This window comes from Muscardinus avellanarius (genome assembly GCF_963383645.1).
Source record: "Muscardinus avellanarius genome assembly, chromosome: 7".
Classification (NCBI taxonomy): domain Eukaryota; kingdom Metazoa; phylum Chordata; class Mammalia; order Rodentia; family Gliridae; genus Muscardinus; species Muscardinus avellanarius.
Window position 1 is genome coordinate 1,362,789 of NC_137793.1, and position 15,913 is coordinate 1,378,701.

Here is a 15,913-nt window from a genome sequence, read left to right on the forward strand (position 1 = left end):
CCTGGCTCCTATGTTTTTTATTCTTTTTTATTCTTTTTTTTTTTTTTTTCAGGTCTGGGGATGGAACCAGGGCATTCAACCTCCGAGCTACAGCTCCTGCCCTATTTTTTTATTCTTTATTTTGAAACGGTCTCACTGAGTTGCAGAGGGCCTCACTAAGTAGCTGAGTCTGTCCGCGAACTGCGATCCTCCGGTCTCAGCCTCCCGAATGCTGGGATGACAAGTGTGCGCCACCACGCCTGGCAGGATAGTAGATCTTGTCTTGTCCATTTAAGAAAATGTCCGCTGCCCCCCACCCTGTAAAGTGGAACAGCAGTGCACAGCGCTGCAAGGCCAGGGAGGGCCTCCCTCTCCCAAAGCCACTCCATGGCTTTCATGCCAGCAGGACCCCGCAGCAACGCTCAGAAGGGGACCCAGTGAACACGCACACTTCACAGATGATGAAACCGAGCACATCAGCGTGGCTAGAAAAGAAGGGACCAGCAGCGACGGTGCCTCAGGCCTCCTTCCCCCAAGGACCGAGCTCTAAAGGAGGCCAAAAACCAAACTAAATACACTAAAATTAGAAACTGCCAGGCGTGGTGGCGCACACTTGTAATCCCAGCATTCGGGAGGCTGAGACAGGAGGATCCGGGTTAGTGGACAGCCTCAGCTACTTAGTGAGGCCCTCAGCAACTCAGTGAGACCCTGTTTCAAAATAAAGAATAAAAACTAGGGCAGGGGGTGTAGCTCAGAGGCACAATACCCCGGGTTCCATCCCCAGTACCGCAAAAGATAAAAAATAAATTAGAAATAAAATAGAGCTGGGGATGTAGCATGGAGGTAGAATGTAAAAAAGAAATAGCTGAAACTGCAGGGCGTGGAGGCCATGTGGGTGGCTCCACCCAAGAGGAGGCCACAGTGAGAGGACTGGTGGCCACGGTTCTGCGCCCCGCGCGCACACATGAACACACACACACGCACGCACACACACGCGCGCGCACACACACACACACACACACACGCACGCACAAGCATGCGCACCCGGGCGCCAGGGCCTCCACCCTCAGGCCACAGGGACTGACGTCCTGCAGGCTTGGTTGCAGATGAGAGGCTCCGCTCAGTGTGAGGAGACCACAAAGCTCTTGGGACAGAGCCCCTGCGCCGGGCCGTCCGTGTCACAGAGAGCAGAGCCCCTGCGCCGGGCCGTCCGTGTCACAGAAGCAGCGCAGCCTTCGGAAGCTACTTAGTGAGGCCCGGTTTCAAAATAAAAGAATAAAAAATAGGGCTGGAGGTGCAGCTTGGAGGTAGAGTACCCCGCGTTCCACCTCCAGTACCGCACACAAGACATCGTTAAGATGGTAAATCCTGGCGTGCATAGTACACTCTAATAAAAGTGTCAGAAAGAAAAGGATATAAGAGTGTTCTTTAACCAAAGCCTTAAGCTTTCTACAGCTTTTCTTCTTTATTTCGGTACTGGGGATGGAACCCAGGGGCATTCTACCTCGAGTTACACCCACAGCTCTGTATTTTATTTTATTTTATTTTATTCTTGGTGGTACTGACTGGGGTTCCTGGAAGCCCTTCTACCTCCGGGCTACACTCCCAGACCTATTTTATACTTTTTATTGGAAACAGGGTCTCCTAAGCCAGCGCGCACGGCTGACTTCGAACCAGCGCCATCCTCCTGTCTCCGCCTCCCAAGCGCGGGGATCACAAGCGTGCCCACCACGCCCGGCTATTTATTTTGAAAGAGGGTCTCAGTAAGTTGCTGAGCCTCACTTAAGTAGCTGAGGCTGGCCTCGAACCTGTGATCCTCCCGTCTCACCCTCCCAAGTACTGGGATCACAAGCGTGCACCAGTATGCCGCTGCACCCGTCTCTCTAACGCTCTATCTCCAGCTCGTCCCGCCGGGACTCCAGTGGGAACGGCGGCCTCTTGAAGGCCCAGCAGGGCCTTGTGCGCTCCGGCTCCTCCATCCTGCCCGGCTGCGGAGGCCAATGCGTCTGCACGTCCGCGGTCACTGGGCTGGACGCCGGCCTTAGAGCCCTCGAGGCGAGGCCGCGCCTGCGCACGGGCCCGGCAGCCTGCCCGAGCGCCGCGCCGCTCCAGCCCGCGCAGGGAGCACCGGGGTCACCTGGGGACGCTTCCCTGGGGATGGGGAGACACCGCCGGGGCCGGGGCGGGGAGGACCCGCTGCAGGCCGGGACCGCGCCAACGCGGCGGAGGCAGGGCTGGGGCGGGAGCCGCGGCCGCGCGCGGGAAGCGCCTGGGGCGGCTAGGGGCCGGGAGGGGTGGGCGGCGCCCGGCGGTCGCGGGCGTGGTCTCGCTTTGTGGGCGGGGTCAATGGGCGGGGTCGTGGTCGTGGTGTGGCCTGTGGTGTGGGCGTGGTCTGAGTGTCGGGGCGTGGTCGGGTTGTGGGCGTGGCCTAGTTGAGGCGGGCGGGCGCGTCTGGTTGGTCGCGGGCGTGGTCGGGGTTGTGGGCGTGGCCTAGTTGAGGCGGGCGGGGCGGAGCGGGCGCGGGCGCGTCCGGTTGGTCGCGGGCGTGGGCGGGGCCGTGGGCGGGGCCGTGGGCGGGGCCGGGCCGCGCCTGTCCGCCCGCCCGGGCTCCGCTGACCGCGCGGCGCCATGGCCGCGGAGCCGCGCGCCAAGGCGGACACGCTGGCCCGGAGGCGGCGGCTCCTCAGGTAGCGGGGGGCGCGGGGCCAGCAGCACCGCCAGGGAGCAGGGCGGCGGCTCCGCACGGGCAGCAGGCTCGCTGGGCCGCGCACGGCGGGCCGGCCGCCTCCAGGCACCCCGGGCGAGGCCGGCTCGCGCAGGCCCCTCGGGCAGGTGGAGCCCGGGCAGCGCCGGCCGCAGGCGGAGGAGGGCGGGAGCGGCTGGGGACTGGAGGGAGAAGGCCGCAGTCCTCCCTCTCAGGCAGCCCGCCCCGCCCCCAGCGCTGCCTGCAGGCTGTTTTACCCTGAGGATCCTATAAAGATCGTCCGCGGCCGCGGGCAGTACCTGTACGATGAAGAAGGGGCAGAATACATCGACTGCGTCAACAACGTGGCTCATGGTCAGTATCCTGTCCTCGCGCTGGCCGGGCCGCCCTGCTGGAGCTGGGCGGCCGCCCGAGTGCAAAGCTAGCCCGACCTTGGCTGAGTGGCCGAGCAGGCCCCAAGCCCTGGCCCTGCCCACCCAGGCAGGCATCAGAGGGCTCGGCGCTGAGCACAGCCCCTGCCAGCTGCGGGACGGCAGGGCCGGGCCCATTCACCGCCTGGGGGCTGTCGAGGAAGCCGAGGGAGGAACTCCTCTGCCCAGCTGGGCTGCCCGAGCTGGGGAAGGAGGAGCGTCCTGGACACAGGTGGCCAAGTGCAGGAGAAGGCTTGCAGGCCTCGCGCCCACATCTCCTCCACCTGCCACCTTGGTGCTTTTGAGCAAGTTACTTAAATCTCGGGACCTCAGTCTGCTCCTTTACAGAGGAGAGACAGTACCGCGAGGCACCTGTTTCCTAGGTTTTGGAGGATTCCGTGTTGGTTAGCGGACCTTGCACTCCACACCTGTTGGCTGTTTTCTGTGTCCTTGGCCGCTGGCAATCTAGAGTTAACCCCAGCCCCAACTCCCGACCCTTGCTTAGTCACCTGAAAGGCCCCAGGAAACCTTGAAGACTTGGAATCTTAGCTAGGAAAGGTGGACACACCTGTGACCTTAATACTTGGGAAGCTGAGACAGTGATAGCGGGTTCAAGGCCAGCCTCAGCACTTTACACTTGACAATTAAAACTAAACAGGACTTTGGGAGTAGGGGTGTAGCTCAGAAGTAAAATAGAACACCCCTGGGTTCAAACCCCAGTACAAAAAACAAAGCCCTACACATCCGCTGCCTGCCCCAGTGCAGGAGCAGGAGCAGAAGCACTCACCTGCAGCCCAGCGATCCAGGAGGCTAAGGAAGGAGGAGCTCAAGTCTGAGGCCAGCTGGGCAACTTAGCAAAATTTATAAACTTCATTTTTAAAACACCGGGGGTGAGCCGGGTGTGGTGGTGCACGCTTGCAATCCCAACATTCGGGAGGCAGAGACCGGAGGATTGTGGTTTGCGGACAGCCTCAGCTACTTAGCGAGGCCCTCCGCAACTTAGACCCTGTTTCAAAATAAAGAATAAAGCCGGGCGTGGTGGCGCACGCTTGTGATCCTTGCGCTTGGGAGGCAGAGACAGGAGGATCGCGCAGGTTCGAAGCCAGCCGTGTGCTGGCTTAGGAGACCCTGTTTCCAAAATGAAAATGTAAAAATAGGTCTGGGAGTGTAGCCCCGAGGTAGAAGGGCTTCCAGAAACCCCAGTACCACCAAAAAATAAATAAATAAATAAATAAATAAATAAATAATAAATAAATAAAAATAAAGAATAAAAAGTAGGGCTGGGGTGTCACTCAGAGGTAGAATGCCCCTGGGTTCCATCCCCAGACTGAAAAAAAACAAACAAAAAACACCGGGTGTGTTGGTGCATGCTTATAATTAATCCCAGTACTTGAGAGCCTGGCAGCTTCACGGCCAACCTCAGCAACTTAGTGAGACTCAGTTTCAAAACAAAAGAATAAAAGCCGGGCGTGGTGGTGCACACTTGTAATCACAGAATTTGGGAGGTTGAGACAGGAGGATCCCAGTTCACCAACAGCCTCAGCTATTTAGGCCCTCTGCAACTCAGTGAGACTCTGTTTCAAAATAAAGAATAAAATCAGGCTGGGGGTGTAGCTCAGAGGTAGAATGCCCCTGGGTTCCATTCCTAGTACCACAGAAGAAAAAAAATTTTAAGGGCTGGGTATATAGTTCAATGGTAGTGCACCCGAGTTCAATCCCCAGTACTGGCCAAAAAAAAAAAAAAAGGCATGTTTTTTTCTGGATAGAGCTCCTCCCAGAGCACCTTCTCCTTCAGCGAGGACCTCCTTTCTAGATCTTCCTCTCAGAGCGCGTCTCTCTCCGCTTTCCTGTGACCCCTCTGCGCGGGGCTGGGGAGGCCGGGCTGGCCGCGCAGTCAGCGTGTGATGGAGGGGCCCTCTTGCAGTCGGGCACTGCCACCCTCGCGTGGTCCACGCCGCACACGAGCAGAGCCTGGCGCTCAACACCAACAGCCGGTACCTTCACGACAACATCGTGGACTACGCCCAGCGGCTGTCGCAGACCCTGCCGGGCCAGCTCTGCGTGTTCTATTTCCTGAATTCTGGGTAAGTGGGCGGCGGGCGCCCAGCAGAGAGCGCGGCCTGGAGGAAGCTTGCAGGGCGCACAGTGGGGTGCGGTGTGGGCTTCCCCGCCCCACCCTGGCCCCCCTCCGTCAGATCCACTTTCTTCTGTCTTGGCAAAGGGCACCATTGCCTCCCTCCCAGGACCCTTGCTGGGGCTTTTTGAGGTGATGTGTGTCTTTATTTCTGCCTTGTGGATACAGCCTAAAGTCCCCTGTCCTCAGGTTGCCGGATAAAGGACAGAAACTGCGAGTGAGTCTTCAAAGAACTAGAGAATGAGCCGGGCGCGGTGGGCGCGCTGTCATCCCAGCACTCGGGAGGCTGAGACGGGAGGGTCGCAGGTCGTGGTCAGCCTCGGCTACTTAGGCCCTCCGCAACTCAGTGAGACCTGTGTGTGTGTGTGTGTGTGTGTGTGTGTGTATATATATATATATATATATAAAAAAGGACTAACGGGGTCGTCATCCGGAGGAAGAGCTCAGCACCGAGGCCTGGAAGCAGCGGGGTCCCGGCCGTCCCGGGACTTCAGGGCCTGTTCCTGAAGGAGCAGGGTCCCACTAACGCTCCCGGGAGGCCGCCCACACAGGAGAGCCAGAACGGCCGGGTCCTGGTGTTCCTAAACGAGCCAAGAGGAAGAGGAGCGTAAGCCGAGCCTGGGAGGGCCGCGCTCAGCCGAGGCCATGAAGGCGCCCTGTGACGCTTTCACTGGACCATTGCGGTCCCGCGTCATAATGGAAATCCTGGTAGCGGGCGTCCCCCGCTCGCCCCGCGGCCGCCCTCCCCCCTCCCCTGGGTTTCCCTCCAGCCCCCAGCCCTCTGCTGTCCCGCCGCTCCATAGCTTCTGCAGGCGCCTTCCCGTCCGTCCCGTCGCCGGCTCCACGCGCGCTCTCGCAGAGCCAGTTTTGCTCATCCTTGCGGAGTAGAATTCCGCGTGTGTACATCCACGGCCGTGCAAACCTTTCCTCTGTTGATGGAAGCCAGGCTGCGTCCATAACTTGACCGTTGTGACTTGCGCTGCGTGAACGAGGACCCGCGTGCATCACTGCAAGATTCTGATTCAGTCCCTGAGACGCCAGGAGGGCCGCGCCGGCCCCACGAAGGGTCTGAGTCGGGGCAGCGATGTCACGGGAGCAGGCAGAGCAAGGGACACTGTTAAGGCCACTGCAGGGGCCGAGGTGGCCATGGCACGGCCCGGGGTACTGGGGAACATTCCGTCGTCTTAGGCAGCGGCACCTGGGAACAGTGATGTCGAGAGGGACCCCGGGCCTCAAGCATGCGGGAAGACGGCGGCCAAGCCGCACCCAGCCCCGCGGGCGTCACGCCAGGGCCCGGTCCTCATCAGTGCCCAGATAAGCGGCTCAGAGCAGGCGCCGGCGGGGAGGGGCCGCCTGTGAGCCCGCTCGCCTTCTGGGGACAGGTTACCAGCCTGTCTGTCTCCCAGCAGTGTGAGAGTGACCGCGTTCCAGAAGGCTCACTCCTCTCACTTCCAGAAGGCCTGTGCCCCTGGCGTCGGCCAGACTGCCCATCTCCTTTTGATTTTTTTTTTTTTTTTCTTGGCGGAGGGCCTCACTAAGTAGCTGAGGCTGGCCTTAAACCTGCAATCCTCCCATCTCAAGCCTCCCAAGTACTGGGATTACAAGTGTACACCACCACACCCGGCTTTAGACCCCTTTTTTGTTTTTTGGTGGAACTGGGGATGGAAGGCAGGGGCATTCTACCTCCCAGCTACACCCCCCCAGCCCTATTTTACTCTTTTTACTTTGAAACAGGGTCTCACTATGTTGCAGAGGGCCTAAGTAGCTAAGGCTGGCGGTGAACCTGCAATCCTCCTGTCTCAGCCTCCCAAGTACTGGGATTATAAGCATGTGCCACCACGTCCGGCTTAGACCCCTTTCAATGAGGCAGATTATTTTTACCCCTTTGTGGTACTGAGGATTGAACCCCGGGGCATCCTACCTCCAAGCCACGTCCCCAGCTGCTTTTAGTTTCCTGTCTTCGGTGCTGGGGATGGAACCCAGGGGCTTCCTACCTCCAAGCTATAGCCTCAGCCCTATTTTTTTATTCTTTATTTTGAAACAGGGTCTAAGTTGTGGAGGGCTTTGCTAATTAGCTAAGGCTGGCCTCGAACCTACAATCCTCCTGTCTCAGCCTCTCAGTCCCTGTATTTACTCTCAAATACGGGGGTTAAAAGTATGCATCAGCATGCCTGGCTTAGACCCCAATTTAAAGAAAGGCTGAGAGTATAGCTCAGAGATAGGACACCCCGGGATCAGTCCCCTCAGCACAGAGCCCACAGCCGAGCGCTGCCTCTCCCTCGGCACGCGTGCCCAGAGCTGGCTCTTACAGACAGGGCCATGGCCTCCGCTGCTTCGCTCGCAGGACGCAGCAGGTGTGGCCTGGAGACGGCCAGGCCGCCTGTTACACATGCCGCCTTCATCCTCAGCGCCTGGCACGCAGCGGGCGCCTGCTGTTTACCAGTGAACAAGCAGGTGGCGCTGAGATGTGGGGTGCCTGCTGCCGGCAGGGCTCCTCTGCCCGCGGGGCCTCTGAAAGGCGGTGGGCAGCATCTGAGCCAGGTCTCCTTTCTGTCCTAGGTCCGAAGCCAACGACCTGGCCCTGCGGCTGGCTCGCCAGTACACGGGCCACCATGACGTGGTGGTATTAGACCAGTAAGTGTGACGGCGCTGCCTGCCGTTCCCAGAGCCTGGACCAGTGAGGCTCTGACCTGGGGTGCCCAGGCAGGCCCCTGAAGGGAGCATGGCGGCCCAGGGCTGACCCCAGAGACCCTCCCCAGAGCTGTCCTCAGGCCACAGCTGCGGGAGGGCAGCTCCTGGGTAGCAGGGAGTGGACGTCCACCCCTCAACCTGAGGTATCCAACTGGTTCCAGATGTATTGCATGGGCCAGCGTCTGCAGTGCAGGGCCGGCACTAGTGCCCATGCGGGCGGGGGTGAGGGGTCCTGGGCAGCAGTAGCGCTCTGAAGATTCATTATAAAGCCGAGGGCACTGCCACACGCCTGTAATCCCAGTGCTTGAGAAACAGCGACAGGAGGACCGCAGGTTCAAGGCCAGCGTCTGCAACTTGGCGAGCCCGCTCCAAAATAAAATATAAAAAGGGAAGTAAGCCGGGCGTGGTGGGCACGCTTGTCATCCCAGCACTGGGAAGCTGAGACAGGAGGATTGCGGTTCACGAACAACCTCAGCTACTTAGTGAGGCCTTTGCAACTCAGTGACCTGGTTTCGAAATTAATAAAAAATTGGGCTGAGGGTGTAGCTCAGGTAGAATGCCCCTGGATTCCATCCCGCAAAAAAAGAAAGAAGCCAGGCGTGGTGGGCACGCTTGTCATCCCAGCACTTGGGAGGCTGACAGGAGGATCGCGGTTCGTGGACAGCCTCAGCTACTTAGTGAGGCCCTCTGCAACTCAGTGAGACCCGGTTTCAAAATAAAGAATAAAAGTAGGGCAGGGGGTGCAGCTCGGAGGTCAAACGCCCCTGGATTCCATCCCCAGACCCACAAAAAAAAAAAAAAAAGAAAGAAAGGAAAAGGAAAGTGAGGTAGGTCAGGTAGAGTGCCCTGGGTTCAGTCCCCGGTACAAAAAGAAAAATGAGTTTATAATCCTGGAGAAGCACGGCCACACGCAACAGCAGACAGGCAGTCCACAGCGCCGTCTCTGGGGTGGGGGGCCGCCGTGGGGACGTGGGGAGGACCTGCCCCGGGCCCAGCCCTCCCCTCTCCCCCCAGCGCCTACCACGGCCACCTGAGCTCTCTGATCGACATCAGCCCCTACAAGTTCCGGGCCCTGGATGGCCAGAAGGAGTGGGTCCACGTGGTACGTACCGCCCGCCTTGGCCACAGGTCGGCGCCCCGGCCGGCCCAGCCGGGTGACCTGCACTGCTCCCCACAGGCACCTCTCCCCGACACCTACCGAGGCCCCTACCGGGAGGACCACCCCAACCCAGGCGCCGCCTACGCCGGCGAAGTGGACCGTGTGATCCGTGGCGCTCAGGAGAAGGGCAGGCAGGTAGGCAGGACCGGGCAAGGTGCTGGGGGCCAGATGCGGAACCCCAGTACTTGGGAGGCTGAGCCAGGAGAATCTCGGGTTCAAGGACAGCCTAGCAACTTTGTGAGACCCTGTGTCCAAGTAAATGAAATAGGGCTGTAGTAGAGCTCAGGGGTAGAATGTCCTCAGGTCCAATCCCCAGGACCATAGGGGATAAAAAAAGGGGGGTGATGAGCCCAGGGCTGGGCGTTTGGCCTGGGCTGTGTGTGCATGGCTGGCCTGGGCTCTGTGCATGGCTCGAGTGGGACAGCCTGAGGGCCAGACTGAGATGGAGCTGACGGGATGGAGGCGGGAGAGTGAGGAGCGAGGCAGTGGGCTGTGAGTGCGGGGTGAGGGCTCTGGAGGACAGTGCAGGAGTGCCAGCGCCAGGCATGGCGTGTGGCAGAGGCAGCCATGAGTGGGCACAGAGGCAGCACTTGGAACCCAGTGCTCAGAGGCCAGGTCAGGAGGACGGCAGGTTCAAGGCCAGCCTCAGCGACCTCGCAAGATGCTATTTGATTTTTTTTCAGTTTCTTTTGGGATAGGGGCGTTAGCTTGGTGGCAGAGGGCATGCCTGGTGTGAGGTCAATCCTTGGCCCTGGTGGAGGGGGGAGCATTAAGATAAAAAGCTTCAGCCGGGCGTGGTGGCGCACACGTGTCATCCCAGGACTTGGGAGGCGGAGACAGGAGGATCATGTAGGTTCGAAGCCAGCCTCAGCTACTTAGGCTCTCAGCAATCTTGTGAGACCGTTTCAAAATAATATAAAATAGGGCTAAGGGTGTAGCCTGGAGGTAGACGGCCCCTGGGCTCCATCCCCTGTACATAAAAATAAAAAGGGCTGGAGTATAGCTCAGAAGTAGAATGCCCCTGGGTTTGTGCTCAGCACCACACACAAAACAGCAGTGGCCCTGAGGGGCTCTGGGCAGCAGGAGGGGCTCCAGGCTCCCGGGCGGCAGAAGGTTATCCGTGGCCGGGCGGCAGTGTTCAGAGAAGTGACAGGCAGGACCCGGGCCATCGACATGGCCGGCTGGACAAGACTGGGCCACATTTCTATCCCAGGCAGGCACACACTTGAGAGAAGGACTGGCCAGGGACGAAGTCTCCTTGGGAGGGTGTGAATTTGTCAGGGGCAGCTGAGTGCAAGGGAAGAGAGGGGCACGCAGGTGCTGCGAGCTGGCTTGGGACCCACAGGAATCGCTGCGTCCACGTGAGGCGCTGGGTGCATCCCCAGTACAGAACGTTAAAAAACAGGGAAACTGAGTCGCAAGCCTTCCAGCATCCTTGGACGCCCGGAGCTGGCAGGGTGGGGCAGGCCGAGCACCACTGCCTCCTTCCCAACCTCTCGTCCACAGATTGCAGCCTTCTTCGCGGAATCGCTGCCCAGCGTGGGAGGGCAGATCATCCCCCCCGCCGGCTACTTCCCCCAAGTGGCAGAGTAAGCGGTGGCCAGGCGCCCAGGGACGGCGGGCTGGAGCTGGGCCTCCTGGCGTCTGCTCACGTGCCGACCACGGCTGGGCCTGCTAGCCGCAGCTTCTTTAAACCACGCCCTTGAGATAACGGCCCAGAGGAAGTCAGCCACTGGCCCAGCACCCACTTACTGCTGGGGGCCAGGAGCCAGCACCCCAGGGCCCCCGCAGCCGGCCCGGGCCCTGGCAACGCGGGTCAGCCCTCTGTCCTCCACCGCAGGCACGTCCGCAGGGCTGGAGGGGTCTTCGTCGCAGACGAGATCCAGGTGGGCTTTGGCAGAGTGGGCGAGCGTTTCTGGGCCTTCCAGCTACAGGGGGAAGACTTTGTCCCCGACATCGTCACCATGGGCAAGTCCATTGGCAACGGCCACCCCGTCGCCTGCGTGGCCACCACCCGAGCCGTGGCAAGGGCATTTGAAGCCACCGGCGTCGAGTATTTCAACACGGTGAGAGGAGGCCCGGGGGAGGGGCACCCAGGGCTCCCGGCCGGCCTGGCCTTGGAAGAAGCCACAGGGGCCGCGGGCCAGCACGCTCAGGTGCCATCCGCAGGCCGGAGCAGGGTTGGTTTTTTTTGGCACTTGGGATTGAACTCAGAGCTTTGCATCTCAGAGCTCCACCCGGCCCTTTGTTCATACTTTACTCATTAGCCAGGCGTGGTGGGCACGCTTGTAATCCCTGCGCTGGGGAGGCTGAGACAGGAGGATCGCGCAGGTTCGAAGCCAGCCTCAGCTACTTAGTGAGGCTCTCAGCAACTTAGTGAGACCCTGTTTCCAAGTAAAATATAAAAACAGGTCAGGGAATATAGCCCAGAGGTGTAAGGACGCTGGGTTCCATCCTCAGTACCACAAAAACAAAAAATAAAATACAGCTGGGAGTGTAGCCTGGAGGTAGAAAGCCCCTGGGTACCATCCCTAGTACAGAAAAAAAGAAAAAAAAAAAACAAACAGATCTAAGTTGCTGACAGCCTTGCTAAATTGAGGCTGGCTTCAAACCTGTGCAATCCTCCTGTCTCAACCTCCCAAGTGCAGGGATTACAGGTGTGTGGAACCACGCGAACCTCACAAAACACCTTTAAAAATGAGTGCCAAGCCAGGCATGGCAACACATGCCTATAATCCTAGTGCTTGGGAGTCTGAGACAGGAGGATCAGACTTGAGGCTGGCCTCGGAACCTGGGTGAAAGGCCGGGGGCGGAGCTCAGTGGCGAGCCCTTGTTTAGCATGTGCAAGGCCCGGGTACACCCCCAGGCACACGGCTTGCTTACTTTATTGCTAATGTTAATAATCCCCAGACACACACACCCGTCTACACACACACACACACACACACACACACACACCCTCTCTCCTGGCTGCCCAGGCAGGCTCAGGGCCTGGGATCCCCTGCTCATTATTGGTTTTTACTTTGGTTGGAGCTGTCTGCCTGTAAGCACTCAATCAACACCGTAGTCCTAAGATTCCCCCACATGGTATATCGATATTGCTAATGTATCAGTTTAATTCATTCTGAATTGTCCTTTTTTCTTCTTGGTAGCCCTAGGAATTTGAACCAGGGGGCAACAACCTCTGAGCTACATCCTCAGCCCTATTTTATTTATTTTTTTTTGGTGGTGGTACTGGGGTGGAACCCAGAGGCTTTCTACCTCCGGGCTACACTCCCAGAACTATTTTGTATTTTATTTGTAAACAGGGTCTCACTAAGTTGCTGAGAGCCTCACTAAGTAGCTGAGGCTGGCTTCGAACCTGCGTGATCCTCCTGTCTCTGCCTCCCAAGCGCGGGGATCACAAGCGTGCGCCACCACGCCCGGCTAATTCTTTATTTTGAAATAGGGTCTCACTGAATTGTAAATGGCCTAAGTACCTGAGGCTATCCTCAAACCATGATCCTCCTGTCTCAGCCTTCTAAATACTGGGATTACAAGTGTGTGCCACCATGCCCGGCTTTATTCTTTAATTTTTAAACAAGGTCTCACTGAGTTGCAGAAAGCCTAAGTTGCTGAGGCTGGCCTCAAACCTGAGATCCTCCTGTCTCAGCCTCCCAAGCATGTGCCACCACTCCCAGCCTGTAAAGTCTCTCTGTACACATGCAAGAGTTTTTCTTAGGAGCTAAAAGCAGAGTAGAACTATGGGGTCATGGGTGTGCCCACCCTCAATTTTAGGAGATGATGGCATCTGTTTCTAAGACAGTTCCCCAGTTAACACCTCCCACCAGCTCCTTGTTACACCTTTTGGTTTTTGCTAAGGAGGATTAAATGGTCGCTCACAGCCAGGCATGGTGGGGTACTCCTTATAATCCCAGAACTTGGAGGCTGAGACAAGAGGAACACAAGTTCAAGGCCAGCAACTTAGTGAGGCTCTCAGCAACCTACTAAGACCCTATTTCAAAGTAAAAAGGGCTAAGCCGGGCGTGGTGGGCACGCTTGTAATCCCTGCACCTGGGAGGCTGAGACAGGAGGATCGCACAGGTTCAAAGCCAGCCTCAGCTACTTAGTGAGGCTCTCAGCAACTTAGTGAGACCCTGTTTCCAAGTAAAGTATAAAACAGGTCTGGGAGTATGGCCCGGAGGTAGAAAGCCCCTGGGCTCCACCCCAGGACCACACACAAAAAGAAAGAGCTGGGGATATAGCTCAGAGGTAGATGCCCCAGGTTCATTCCCCAGCACCAAAACACACATACTGAAACCATGTAAACTTATTAAAGGGCCGGGAGCATAGCCGAGGCAGAATGATGCTGGGCTCAACCGTGTCAGCCTCTCCAATCACTGGCACACACCACTGTGCCTGGCTAACTTAACATAAGCGGTAGGCCAGCCTGGCAGTGCATGCCTGGGCCCAGCGAAGACACCGTGCTTCTGACCTGTAAGATGCAGGCGCCCGTGGGGCCTGGCTGGCCAGGCAGTGGGCCAAGCCCCTCGGGAGCCCCAGGCTGGCCCTGGCCTGGTGCAGCCAGAGGCCAGGTTTTATGTGTGTGTGTGTGTGGGGGGGGGTCCTCTGAAATGTGAGAGCCCAACTCAACTTTTAGAACAGCCACAGAACCAAATACGGCCAGCTGGGCAACCAAGCTGCGAGTGGGAGGTGAGGCCAAGGCTGGGGTCTGGCCAGCGAGATGGGGCCGCAGGCTCGCCCTGCGTTCTGCGGCTGGTTCTGCGGCTCCCAGGGCTTCAGTGCACGAGGCACTCTGACCTGACCGGCTAATCTCAGGAGCGTGCGGGCAGAGGGGCAGCTTCCTGGGGACCTGTCCCTAAGGCTGACGTGCACTGTCCTCTGCTCAGTTTGGGGGCAGCCCCGTGTCCTGTGCCATAGGACTGGCCGTCCTGGAGGTCCTGGAGGAGGAGCAGCTACAGGTGCACGCCACCCGTGTGGGCCGCCTTTTCATGGAGCTGCTGCGGCAGCAAAAGGCCAGGCACCCCATCATTGGGGACGTCAGGTAGGGCCAGCGCCCTTCACGGAGCTGGGGGCCGGGAGGGCTGGTGGGGAGGGAGGCCAGGAGCCAGCCAGCCGGCACTATCTGCCACCTCCTCCAGGGGCGTCGGCCTCTTCATTGGGGTGGATCTGGTCAAAGATGAGGCCACAAGGGAGCCTGCAACCGAGGAGGCCGACTACTTGGTATCCAGGTACTCTTTTCTGTTCTTGAAACCCGTGGCCCTTCAGATCAGGAGCCATAACGGTGCCCTCTGCACACTGAGCTGAGGGGCTGTGTGAGGCCGTCAGTTGTCCCCAGGAGCCGTAGCAGAGGCTCCCCGGCCCGAGGCAACCGTCTTTGCCAAGAATGCCAAAGCTGGCCTGGAGCAGTGCACAGGACTGTAATCCTGGCACTTGGGAAGGAGGCGGAGGCCTGAGGGAGGGGTCTGAGATCAGTGCCAGCAGCTCACGAGGCCCTCAGCAATGTAATGAGACCTTCCTTCCCAAAAACTTACAAGCCGGGCGTGGTGGCGCACGCTGGTCATCCCGGTATTTGGGAGGCTGAGAGGAGGATCGTGGTTCACCGACAGCCTCAGCTACTGAGACCATTTCAAAAAAGAAAAGAGGGCTGGAGTAAAAAAAAAAAAAAAAAAAAAAGCCCAGGCCAGGATGTAGCCGAAGTAAAATGCCCGTTTTCTCTCCAGCAACATCAAAATAACAGTAGGAAATGTGGAACATCGGCTGGGTACAGTGGGCAACCTCGAGCCCCAGTTCTTGGGAGGCCAACAGGATTGCAGGTTGGAGGCCAGCCTCAGGAATTTAGAGACCTGTAGCAACAGTGAAATGGTTTCAAATAATTAAAATAGGGCAGGGTTTAGCTCAGAGGACACTCCTTGGTTTAATCCCTAGCACCCAAAAGCAGCTTAGGCCCGCTGATAACTGTGTGTGGTGCCCTGGGAAGCGGGGCGAGGGCAGCCGCAGTAGGTACCCCTGGGCACACGGGGCTTTGGGCCACCCCACTCGTAGGGACGGGCATTCCTAGAGAAGGGGCCACTCGGCCTGGCGCTGGGTGGCCCGTGCAGTGGCCGGGAGGGCTGAAGGCTGAGGCGGGCCTCCCCGGGCGCTGCCCTCGCAGGCTCAAGGAGAGCTACGTTTTGCTGAGCACTGACGGACCCGGGAGGAACGTCCTCAAGTTCAAGCCCCCGATGTGCTTCAGCCTGGACGACGCACGCCGCGTGGTGGCAAAGCTAGACACCGCTCTGCAAGGTGAGCGGAGCAGGAGCCTGCGGCGGCACCCGTGCTCCAGCCTCGCGGGGCAGCGCAGGGCAGGCAGGTGGAGCTGGGCCCCCACCCTGTGCCCCGGCATGCCTCAGTTGGCAAGCGCGTCCCCATACTTGGACGGCCCCAAGGCTCTGCCCATACGCCTATTCCCAGGGTCCTCCTAAATCTGCAGCCCTTCCCTTCTCCCTCCAGGCAGGGCTCTGGGGCTGAGGAAGCTCCACCTACTGGACAAGGAGACGGAGGAGGGCCTGAGGGATGGGAGCCACGGAGCTGACCAGGCTCTGTCAGAGCTAGAATGTCCTAGAGGCCAGCTACTTCTAGGCCGGCATGTGTTCTGGGGACATTCCAGGTCCATCTACAGGTTAAACGGGCCTGGATAGTCGTCTCCCAACCGCTATCAAGCAGGTTGGCACAGAAGCACTAGAGAAAGGTGACCCGGGGGCTAGATCTGTGGTTTTTTTCAGATATGGAAGAGAAAGTGAGAAGTTGTGAGACATTACGACTTCAGCCTTGAGCCAGCCCTCTCGGCCAAGAGC

The 15,913-nt window shown here is 58.7% G+C and overlaps 1 protein-coding gene across 1 annotated transcript; it reads left to right on the forward strand.

Annotated features, from left to right (window-relative positions):
* Positions 1–2,607: 2,607 nt before the first annotated feature.
* On the forward strand, positions 2,608–15,891 carry PHYKPL (5-phosphohydroxy-L-lysine phospho-lyase; the record flags this gene model as incomplete). The annotated part of the gene is made up of 12 exons (XM_080699434.1): positions 2,608–2,666; positions 2,919–3,037; positions 5,018–5,177; positions 7,787–7,861; positions 8,933–9,020; positions 9,096–9,212; positions 10,584–10,666; positions 10,918–11,143; positions 13,967–14,121; positions 14,219–14,308; positions 15,232–15,362; positions 15,842–15,891. The coding sequence occupies 12 exons, from the start codon at positions 2,608–2,610 to the stop codon at positions 15,889–15,891; spliced, it is 1,353 nt and encodes a 450-aa protein (XP_080555560.1).
* Between the last annotated feature and the right edge of the window lie 22 nt (positions 15,892–15,913).